General features: G+C 43.7%; 1 protein-coding gene across 1 annotated transcript in view; it reads left to right on the forward strand.

The window, feature by feature from the left end:
- prox1a (prospero homeobox 1a) overlaps positions 1–10260 on the forward strand; it is a 26102-nt gene extending 15842 nt beyond the window's left edge. The window contains exons 6-7 of the mRNA XM_019856609.1: positions 4187–4381; positions 9438–10260. Of these exons, the coding sequence (XP_019712168.1) occupies positions 4187–4381; positions 9438–9623 (381 nt within the window). The 3' untranslated portion in view covers positions 9624–10260. The remainder of the gene's footprint in view (positions 1–4186; positions 4382–9437) is intronic.
- The last annotated feature ends 2256 nt before the right edge of the window (positions 10261–12516 follow it).

Here is a 12516-nt window from a genome sequence, read left to right on the forward strand (position 1 = left end):
GCTCTTAGCATACAGCTTTATGTCATCCTTGTAGAGGAGGTGACTGATCGTAGCTCCATTTCTGAGGCGGTATCCATAGCCTGTCTTGGTGATTACTTGGCTTAGGGGGTTCAGTCCTATGCAGAACAGCAGTGGGGAGAGTGCATCACCTTGGTATATTCCACATTTGATGGACACTTGGGTAAGTGGCTTGCCATTAGCTTCAAGTGTGGTTTTCCACATCCTCATCGAGTTTGCAATGAAGGCTCTTAGGGTCCTGTTCACCTTATACAACTCCAAGCATTCAGTGATCCGTGTATGTGGCATTGAGTCATAGGCTTTCTTGTAATCAATCCAGGCTGTGCACAGGTTGGTATGTCGGGACCTGCAGTCTTGTGCGACTGTTCTGTCCACCAGGAGCTGATGTTTGGCTCCTCTGGTATCTCTACCAATGCCCTTCTGTGCTTCGTTCATGTATTGATCCATGTGTCCACTTATCTTAGCCGCAATGATGCCTGACATGAGCTTCCATGTTGTGGAGAGACAGGTTATTGGCCGATAGTTGGATGGGACTGCACCCTTTGAGGGATCCTTCATGATCAGGATCGTTCGCCCTTCGGTTAGCCATCCTGGGTGAGTCCCATCCCTCAGCAATTGGTTCATTTGTGTTGCTAGGCGCTCATGGAGTGCTGTGAGTTTCTTTAGCCAGTAGGTGTGGACCATGTCCGGGCCTGGTGCTGTATATCATATATATATATATAGCGTGTATATATACACACACACACACACACATGCATCCACTTTCATCATTGGAAGGTTTGGTGAGCAAAAGCTACGTAAAAATCTTTGGCCTCATCTTCTTTCAAGAAAAGTGTCCGCTTTTATATGAGCATTTTATGCAAATGATGATTTGTTGTTAAATTTGGTTTTAATTGACAGATAATCCACATTAATCTGTCATATGTATCTCTGGGAGGATATTATTTCGTTTAATATAAAATGAAGCTCAACTAATCCTATTTGTGATGCGCGAGGCTGTCCTTTTACTTTATTATGTGTTGTTTCATTGTCCCGTTGCTTTCATCGCCCTCATTATTATCATATTTTCAAAATCCGGGTCAGTGTCTCACTCACGCTTTCGTTGCCGTCCCACCCCTCCCTTCGAGGGAACAATAAGTAGCATGTGTGCGAAGGATCAGGCAGATTCACTGTGCGGGAATTAGGACCCTGAATGGCTCACACTAATTGGACTTGAATGGACTTGTCTCTGGGAAAGCAGTTCTTAAAGATGAGTCTCTTGTGTAGAATGACGGCCCAGCATGCTGTGTGAAGTGGGTTAGAGTGCGCGACTGTCTTCGTGTCATACACTGCATACACACAGGTGCACGTACGCACGCGCACACACACACGCACACACACACACACACACACACACACACACACACACACACACACACGATGCTAATAGCCCTCTCCTTCTGAGGAGACACTCAGATGTGAGCGTGAAGATTTCAAGGTTGTCGCCATCCTGTCTTGAGAGAGTAAGTGAGAGCAATTAATGCCTTGTTAAGGCTAAAGGGGATGCAGATTAATTTGACACTCACTCCTTATCTCACATAAGTTTCCTGTAAGAGAGGCTGATGAGCAAAGGCATACAGACCACCCCGTTACTCCGGACTGTTTTCGTTGAGAGGTTGGCTGACATCATTTCATCGGGAATCAATTTGCGTCCTGCCTGCCTATTTTCCTCCCTGATAATTGGAGTTCCACATCCAATTTGACAAGATCAGAATATGGACTAGTAGCAGCTCCATTACCAGTTATTTAAACATTCCGGACAAAATGTTGTTTTTTTTTTTTTTAAATCAATCTCATTGAGCATCTAAACAACCTCAAGCAGGGCCAGAATTGTCATTTTATTTCAAAGGAACGATAGTTTTGCGATACAACAGTTGTCACAATATTTTTAACAGAAGGAGGAAACGCCTAGAGAATCACATTGGCATGAATGTGAACAAAATTATCCAGTCCAATGAAAATCAATTGTTTTTTTACAGCAATTATGTGATTCACCTTTAAAAAAAACACAAAATAAAATAACAAATACTTTGTAAATAAAATAACAATAGATAAAACAATATACTGAACATAAATGAAAATAGAGCAAATGACTTAAAAAAAGAACTATTAAAAAATATTAAAAAAAAAAAAGTTCCAAGAGCCCCTCTCACCAAACACCATCACTTTTGTTTCGTTTTCATTAAAATGTAAAAAGGTCCAGAGCATCCAGGCTCTAATGTCAAGACAAAACAAATGGTTTTACTGGAATCCAGACTTCCATCAACACAGCAATGGAAGAAAATGCTTTCTCAAGATTGAAGCCAAAGGCAGAAAATCGAAATAGAAAAGCAAGGGGCCCTAAAATTGAACCCTGACAAGAAAGCTTTGCTGGCTTTCACTACTGGCTCTCAGGACTCCATGATTTGCACTTCAGATGTCTTACAAAGACATATTCATATCCGTTTGTGCTTACATGCCTGGCTTGCACACTTTCAAGTTGTGGAAATTCTCACGGCCAGACTTCTGACACACCCACAATGTGTCAGCTGGAAATTTGTGTACAACCACCAAAGAGGTGTGATTTGGTCAAGTCTAATTTCCATAATTGTGGAGTTGCAAGAGTCATGTGATTGTGAAATTAACTTGTGGAGTGGATCCAGAGGTGATACTAATAATCGTCAGTGACATATGTGCGCCTCATCTAACGGGCTACTTTAGAGGAACATGTTTGACTCCATTCTGTGTTTAATAAGTACAATCAAAGCATTTTTAATCACAGTACTGTGCACATGATGGAATGTTCGTTGCATCAGTAGTAAAGCTAACGGCCGAAGCTTGGACATTGGACAGCGACAATGTCCATATCTGTCACTCGAATAACAGAGCAAAAAAATAACAAAGAACCAATGGAGACAATTTATGTTGATTGTGCACATTCAAATTGTCTTGTCCCCAAAATGTGCCAAGCTGCAGCGCATGCAGTTCTTAACGTTTGCTTCTCTGGCATGGTTGCGGGAAGGGCGAATGAAGTGGCTGATGGGGGTTGCGGTGCAAGCATCAGTTGACACTTTTTTCTGATGCTGCTCCTTTTCCCTCTTTTGGTTGTGAATACAAAGTGGCGTGCCACACGCTCTGCCATTTGGATGATCTGAACTGGGGTGGGGGAAGTGCGCGGATTGGTGTTTAGCAAAGCATGTGGCTAGAATTTTTGATGATGGTTGTGTATTGATTCATGAGTGCCCCAACTTATGAGTTTTTTTTTTTTTTCCAGTTACAAGCCTTCAATTGGTCAGTTTGTTTTGCTTTTTTAAGACACACAGCTAAGCCACACAGTTGTGACTTCCCTTTTAACCCAAGGTAAAGTGGATAGGGCACGGCACTACCGGCAAATGGCAAAAAAACCCAAAAAACCCCCAAAGATAATTGACACACATTATGAATGCATTGAAAAGGAAAAAAAAAACTAAACACCAAACAAATATTGAAAAAATAATACAGACTTGAAATACATGTCCCGGTAACTTGTGTTACGAGTCACAGAACAAATTAAACTCATAAGTCAAGACACTACTGTACTCTTGATCTCACTATTGCAATGGCCAACCATGGCACTGCAGCAAAGCACATTATTAAAACATTCATCTGTTTTTTTTTGTTTTTTTTTGCATCATAATATTTGATGAATGATGTGTGTTACTGATGTGTGATACTGCACCCTTTTTGACACACAAACACCGTTTCCCCAGCCTGTTTAACCACCTCCTCGGTATAAAGCCCTCCGACACAACAATCCCCTGCATGCTCACCATCTTTTCAGAATCCCCCCCCCCCAATCCTGTACAGGCCACGTCCGTACACAAAGATGTCTTGTAAGAATGCAGAACTTAATCTCCATGTCAAAGCTGTTTTTCCGCCTCACCAGCCTCCCACTCACACACACACACACACACACACACACACACACACACACACACACACACACACACACACACTTTCACTAGGTTCTAAGTGCGTTTCAGTGTTTTGTGTATTTTGCACACACAATGCCAACCAATGCCTGGACCCTGTCAGGATGTTGCTTCTGTTCCTTCTCAACATCAGATGACTTTCGTTGGACTTTTCTGACCCCTCCTCTACATGTTTGCAGTTCAACCGCTGCATCACGTCTCAGCTGATCAAGTGGTTCAGCAATTTCCGAGAGTTCTACTACATCCAGATGGAGAAGTATGCCCGGCAGGCTATCAATGAGGGTGTGACTGGTGTCGAAGAGCTGGCGGTGGGCCGTGACGCCGAACTCTTCAGGGCGCTTAACATGCACTACAACAAAGCCAACGACTTTGAGGTAGGCGAAGAAACATGTCGACGTAACTGTCAGAATGTTGTCTTTCTTCAACACTGCCAGAAAAATTTCTTTGAAATTTTCACGACAGTGCTACCTTGACTGAAGAGTGATTCTTAGCCTCCCTTGAAATTTTTCATTATTTCTCTGCGTCAAGAACCCTATTGAAAATATTATAATAGTGAATCTAAGACAGCTGAAGTAGTTCAGGTCAAGGTTCAAAACAAGATGAAACATTTCACCCCAAAAAAAAATCATCTTGGGGAATTAAATAGGAAGCCTTGAATTTCAAAACACACCCGATCAAAGTAGACCACAATACAACTCAACGCTGAGTGAGGCATTATTCATAAGACTAAGAGCAAGAAACTCAGAATTTTGAATGACATCCAGTGGGAAATACTGAAAGTAGCTTGGGGTTAAATGTTTTACACAAATTGGCTTCAGCAAACGCCCTCCAAGTCAGCTGTTGGGAGCGCAACAGTCGCCTCCTGATTTTCTGCTGAGGAATGGACCTTGCAGCGTGTGTGTGTGTGTGTGTGTGTGTGTGCGTGTGTGTGTGTTTGTGTGTGTGTGTGTGTTTGTATGTGTTTGTGTGTCTTCGACGAGGCAAAAGAGGACGCCGCTCAAGGCATGGGTGTCCTTGTCAAAGCGATTTGCAGAAGTCACATTCTCCCCCTCACGTCTCTCCTCCCAATATTAGTCTCAGGGGACCCGAGGGCCTTTAAACTCTGACACAACATCAGCAGCATTTAGACGTCCATTAGCGTTATGCACACGAGTGAAAACACACTTTCTATTTTTTTTCTGCACTTATTGAGAAGAAGCTTGAAGAGATAACCCTCCACTGTTCGTATTTTGTACAACTGGAGTTGGGTGACTTAAGTCACACATGGTAAGCATTTAGGTCCCGAGTTTGTTTAGGATTCTTATTTTTAGTCGATGGATTATCTTGGCTCAGGTGCTTAGGGGTCTATTTTGAAGAGCCTCCTTTCAAAACCGGTGAGTTCAGCTGTTAGACTTTTTCAGTGAAATGAAGCTGCCATCCTCCAAATGCGGCATGAGGAGACGCGTTCCAAAATTCCCTGCCTTAGTGTGACGCCTGCATCCACCTTCACCTGCCTCCTTCCTTTGTCTGCCCGGAGGGAACATTACAGGCCAGGGACTCTTTCTCTTTGTCAAGCTTGGAGGCGTGAAACCGGAACCGCGGCCGATTCAGCAAGTCTCCGTCGCGCACAGGAGTCTTCTCCTTTTAGCCAAATTTAGCATCACGGTTCCACCTTGATTTGTCCCTCGTCAGCCCTCCACGCCCCTCCCCCCTCCCCCATTGTCCTTCGGACTCTGTCCTCCTCATCGGTTATCAACCTCGCTCATCTTTCGCAGTTCTCTCCTCATCTCCTCCCAGCTCACCTGTCCGCTGCCTGGTTACCACTACTTAGACATCTACTTAGCATCACAGAGTTCAAGTAAGAACTTTTCACGCTAATTTGCGCACAGTCAGCATCTAATTTAAATGATTTCCTGGCGATGATATTTCATTCATTCTGTGTTTGAGCATGTGTTGGCATAATTATTGCATCTCCATTAATTACCTTGTCTTCTCTCCAGCCACATTTTTTTCACAATTCTTCTTTCGTTTACACCTCACTCTCCTCCAGCATCCCCTCTGTACACAACCTCCCCCATCGGCCAATCCCCTCCCCCACCGTTGCACACCGCCCGTTCTCTGGAAGTATTTTGTCCTAATTACGGCTCGACCGCCAGCTAATGAGGGAGGCGTGAGGAGGGGGCGGCGATAGAAAGGGAAAGGTAATGGGGAATAGTCTCAACTTCAAAAAACAAAAAGAGACAGAGGGATTTTCTTTGCCAGGACACTCGGGGGAAGGTGTCAGCTTCTAGCCACTGCCAAGAGGAAGAGAAATGTTTCCTTTTTGTTTTGTTTGTTTTTGTTTTGTTTTTTTTAACTTTCTTTTGGGAACAGACTGACGAGTCTCCATTAAGTCTGCCAGCAGCACTGGGCATGATATCGTTAACTCGCTTTTGTGAGTTTAAAAAGTTGTGAAATATTTGCACAATGAGCCGATGTACGTGACTCATGTGGTGGCCCTTTGCACTACAGATCAGCAACATGATACAATGAACTTTAAGCTTTAAAAATACACACGCACATGAGTTTACATACTTGTAGCAGAACATTTCTACAATTTTAAGTACTTTTATTTGTGGCCAAAGATGCACACACACACGCACACACACACACACACACACACACACACACACACACACACACACACACACACACACACAGCCATGTACACAAGAATACATTTGCAGACAGATATTCATTTGTGATGATCTGGACAAGACCCCTTGAAGGGTGGGGTGGTGACTCACAAATTCTGCCCTTTGACTTCAAATGAAACACATGCTCACCTTAGTGGTGGCGTGGGAGGGAGGGGGGTGGGGTTCACATTTCAGGAGTATCCGATTTCATAAGCACTGTGCCACATAAAAGGTTCGACTTCTCATGCCTTTCTGTGTTACTTTCTCTTTCATCTTTCCTCTCGTCTTATTCATCCATTCATTCGTCTTACTTCCTATTCTTTCCCATGTCAAGAGGCCCTGCACCAATGGCAGCGGCCCATTCTAATAGCGGCTTGATTTTTTTTTTTCTTTGAATAGTTACGGCTCTAAATTAAATACTGTTAGGCGGCCATCTGATTTGTTGGATTTTCTTTCGTCGCTTAATCAAAGCAACCACTGATACAGAATCCTCATTTACTTATCGATGCAAATGAGCTGCTCATCAAGGTTTCATGGAGATTGAAAACAAGTTTGTGACGCTAGTGGACAGAGAGAAAACCTTGCTGCAGACAAAGCCACCTGCCAGTTTCTGTCACTATAAATATAGCGATGTGGTCAGAGAATGCGTGTGTGCATGTGGGCGCATGTGCAAGTGTCTTCCAGTTGGGACGAAGAAGAAGAAGGCATCGTCTTTGTCACTGAGCCATGAGGAGTCACGAGGGGACGGTTTATGTGTTGCTGTGTGGGCTTCGTGTGTGTGTGTGTGTGTGTGTGTGTGTGTGTGTGTGTGTGGATACACAGTGAGTCCTCTCCGCAGCTGTCTCCTCAGCTTTGACAATGGGCCGGCTAACAAAGACGTGGCCTCGAGCCGCTGTCATGTGATACGAGTGGTCTGCAGCCTCTCGGTCAGATGACCCAGGCTATTGTCCTCTTCGGTGACACACACATAAGCAATCTCAGAATGCAGACCCTTCCTCTAAGAACAAAGAGCAACTTAACCACTGTCCTTGTGGTGATGCTGAGACTAATGACTTGATAACTGTTTTCATCATGCTAATCCCTCCAAAATATACAATTGGCACTATAACGGTGTATACATACCCCTGCTGCCCTATTATAAAAAAAAAATCATGAAATGCTTTGGCTGAGTTTCAAATTTAGAGATGTCACCAACATGAAAACCACAGCATTATCTATGTGTGAAAAAAAAAGCACTTGTCCAGCTGATAGGAGGCAGAAAATGAATCAGAGCCACCGCACAAACATTCTCCACAGCCAAATGAGTTCAGTGTAATAGCCCAAGAAAATGGTCATGATGAGATCACAGCCACTCTGATAAATAGCTCCAAAAAACACTGTTCTCATATTTTGGTAAACGACAGTTGCGTCACTCTTGTGATGAAAAAGGACAATACGATTCTTCAACAAGTGGGACATGAGTTGTACCACTGACAATCAACCAAACTTAAGCATTATTATCCTTGAACATCTTTGGATCTCCTTAAACTATGCATCAGTGCCTAATGTTGGTGTCGGAAAAAGGGGACGGAGGGGGGGATCAGACATGTCAAAGCAAGAGAACAATATTTTTGGACCCAAGTATTAGAACAGGAGAATGTGACGAAAGCCAGGCCTGAAAGCAGTGACGGTGTACAAGAGGAAAAAGGAAGCAGATGCTTGTCACTTGGCAGAGATTTTCACACACACACGCACACACACACACACACACACACACACACACACACACACACACACACACACACACACACACAGAATAATAATAATGACCAATAGCAAGTGCATCTCCATTGTCAGGAGAGAGTCACATACGTCAGTATATACTTGCAGTAAAAAGCATCATAAGTTTAATGTACTTTTCCCTCAGCAAGAGACGGTAATGAAAGCAACACTGGCATCACTTGATGAAGATGAAGGCAGGATAAAAGTGTCAGTGCATGAAGTACCCCTTATTATCCATATTGGCACACGCACTCGACGCAATAAGTATCTTTCTTCTAGTTAGCCCCCCGAATGGCCTGACTCAACATGCTTGTCATGTGCACCGATTATTAGCTCAGGTGCCGTTCTTGTCTAACCACAGAGTTGATCTGACGATGTATTTTGTGTTCATCTGTGCGTCGTGTCCCTGGCAGGACAGTGACAGAGGGTCTCGTTGAAACAACTGTGGTCTCCAGGGGCCTGCTAAAAAGAGAGAGAGGGCAGATGTAGTGAACAAGAGTCTGGGGAATCATTTAGTGTGCGTATGTGTGTGTGTGGGGAGGGGGAGTGGGGGGGCAATCCATCCGTTCTGGTGGCGTCTAACCTTGGCGTGTCCTGCCACGTATGACAGGGTTACACACTTTGGTGAAGTGTCGAGGATCATGCGCCTTGTCTGGAGGAGTCAGCAAGTATATGTGTATGCGCATACATCGGCATTCAAAAATGAGACACAAAAAGGTAGCGAAAAGGGAGAGCAAGCTTGTCAGATTGTTTAGTGTCTTTGTATGTTCTTGCCCCCGGGAGAGGGGCAGGAAAAAAAAAACAGGCCCGTGTGTGAGTGTGTGTATTGTTCTGCTTGTTAGGAACACACACACATATACAGACGGGAATCATGTGAGAAAGGACAATGGGAACTTTGCAACTGTCCTTTAAAAAAAAACCCACCTGAATACACAAGATGTGTCTCATCATTTTGACAACCACATGTGAAAATGTGTTTGGAGATAGATCTGGAAACATATTTGGGGTCTTGCAGGTGCCGGATCGATTCCTCGAGGTGGCCCAGGTGACCCTTCGTGAGTTCTTCAACGCCATTGTGGCTGGCAAAGATGCGGACCCGTCATGGAAAAAAGCGATCTACAAGGTGATCTGCAAGCTGGACAGCGAAGTCCCTGAGACCTTCAAGTCCCCAAACTGTCTGCAGGAACTGCTGCATGACTGACAAGGAGGAGGAAGGCAGCAAGCCCGGCCAGTGAAAATGTGAAACTAAACATGTTGTTTGAAGGTGTGGTTCGATGAACCTCGTGACGGATGTTGAGATGCGAAGAAGTTCGTCGTGGACAAAGACAACATTCTTCCCGACGGTCGCAAGAAACAAATGCACTTAAAGATGTTCTTCTTCCTGGGCCGTCCAATGCATGTTCTTCATCTTATTGCGGACAGTGAATGGAACCAACTAGAAATAAAGAAGATAATATATACATATGAAGATCTTTTTATTGTGGATGTTTTTAACTGTCATGGACATTTATGAGGGAGGTGGGGGGGAAAAGTGATGTTTCTGTATTTTTGCTTTCCTCCTTTGTGCAAACTTACACAGTCTCACATGCACGCCAACGCACACTTCCCGATTAGTAAAGCTCGGTAGCATTCCCGCAAAGCTGTTTCTTTCCCTCCTATGTTTACAACCGGTTTGTCTCATTCAGTGTGGCAAGACTTGATGGCTGTTTGTTTTGAAAGTATGGCACGTGTCGTCGTCAAGCACCACTGAGTTTAACATTAGGAAGCCTATTGTACTTTTTTGTGTGTTTGCAGCTTCATTTGACAAATGTTCATTCCAAATATTAACATTGGAATATGAGTTGGCTTTCTATTTGATAGTCGGTGATACATCAGTCAAAAGATCTGAGGGCATCTGTTTCCTTAAGTGAACGGTTGGATTTGCTGTACTGAAGTGTTTACTGGACTCAAAAATGATCATTCTCCACAACAATCATTCCTGTCTCTGCTGGTCATTCAATTTTTCACAATTACTTCCTCCTCCCCGGTGTGTGTGTGTGTGTGTGTGTGTGTGTGTGTGTGTGTGTGTGTGTGTGTGTGTGTGTGTGTGTGTGTGTGTGTGTGTGTGTGTGTGTGTGGGGGGGGGGGGATCGTGCTAGAGGGATAGAAAACAATTTGCACAAATTTAAATCTCCCATCTAATGGTGTCTACGGACGAAAAAATAAATACATTTCTCAAATTTCTTTCTACTTTGGGCATTCATGGGGGTCAAAAAAGCTGAAAGGGTCATGTGCAACACTTTTTAAAAGCAGGAAAATAAACACACTGCTGTCTTTTTAGATGCTGTAACCATTCTGACCATCCTGATCTTGTTTTATTTATGATGATAATTGTTGCTTGTGGAGGCTCTCAGTCGTACAGGAAAGTTCCATCGTAGAAAGGGTTCTGTCAGTCAAAAATTTTCACCCTCTCTGAACCGTGAAGGAGGTATCAGATTTAACCTGTCTCCTATTTACAATAACTTGTTGACCAGTAAGGGACATAGACATGCTGATCAGGCTAACTGAAAGTAGCTATTCAGCCTTAGCCCAAACAATAGGCCTAATCAAGACCCAATGATAGGGAGTTTAGAAACCAATGGGCCTCTTCACCATAGGGGCGTGACTAACCATCCCCACCCAGTCCTCAAACAGGCCACGCTCAGCCTTTTAGCGCAGAGCAACTTCCCGGAGTCTTCACGGAGACTTCAGGGTTGTCTACCGCTGACGAAGCTTCTGTGAGAGAAGCGAAACGTCCTTTTTTGTTTTTTGTTTTTTGTTTTTTACCCACAGGTACAGATGACGACTGACAGAACCCTTTCTACGATGATAATTGTTGTAAATATTATTCTGAGGCTAATTCTTCTTATGAAAGCTTGCTACAGATTGGACCTCTCGTTTAGTCGTCCATCACACTGCAACATGACAATAAATTATTGACCAAAAAAAAAAAAAAAGTAATAATAAACAAACAAAATGGAGTATGTTTTATTTTGTGGCATTCACCATCAAACCAGGCAGTAACCAGGCAACATGATGGCCACTTTAACTGCGTCGCCCTCGCTCGCTGTGTTCTCCATCAGGACATGTGAAACCTCCTTGTTGTTGCTGATGAATTGAAAAGACGAGCGCTGTGTGATTATTGTCAGCACAAAAGCCTCAAAAAGCTGCTGACGCCTAGATTAGCCAGTACAAAGACGCAGGGGCAGGGCACGCACGCATACACAAACTCACACGTGAGTACACACATGGCCCATCTGCCCTTGATACCGAGCATCCTCCCCTGGTGCTCCTCTGTCCCTATTTTTGGGGACCAAGCCTCTTCCATGATCGCGTTTTCATCTCTTCTCGTGAAGTGGCACTCACCATCGACACATACTGGGCGTGCATGACCACACCGCACACATGCCCGTTGTCCACCGGCACAAGATGGACTCAAGCGGCAGCAATCCAGTGTACCTCAACCACCCCGACCAAAGGGGAGGGGAGCGCGCACCTCTGCTACGCCACATACGAACACAAAAGTCATCGCTCAAAACGAAAGGCACACTTCAGCTGTTTGTATTTGGGATGCACCGATTCTCAGCCGGGCCGATTATTGGCGCTAATGTTCAGCGTTTTACTCATATCGGCATCGACCTTTTTCAAAAATCTGATGCCAGTACAAGAAATCACTTGCAGACTGTGTTCACGTAATTTAGTTTGAAAAATGGCTGCTGAACTCCCTGCACTTTTTATTTTAGTTTGAACTTGAAACAAAGCGAAATGTAAGTTCAATATTTCAATTTGATTAAAATGTTGGATAATTTTATTTACTATAGGGAGCTCTTTATTTGTTGAAGTTTCCATTTTCTATTACATGCTGCTGCACTGCGGAGCTCCCTGCACTTTTTCTTTTTCATTTTAAAACACGGATGTCTGCTGTCTTAAGATTAAAAAAAAAAAAAAAAAACCTTTAACAGCGCAAATTTGAAATGATGTTTTAAAAAAACGTGTTTGAAGGCATCGCAATGAAGTGGTGGACTTTGAATTTCCAAAAAATGATGGCGACAAATATGTTCCCTTTTTCTGCAAAG

This window comes from Hippocampus comes, unplaced genomic scaffold, assembly GCF_001891065.2.
Source record: "Hippocampus comes isolate QL1 unplaced genomic scaffold, H_comes_QL1_v1.1 scaffold283, whole genome shotgun sequence".
In the NCBI taxonomy this organism is placed as follows: domain Eukaryota; kingdom Metazoa; phylum Chordata; class Actinopteri; order Syngnathiformes; family Syngnathidae; genus Hippocampus; species Hippocampus comes.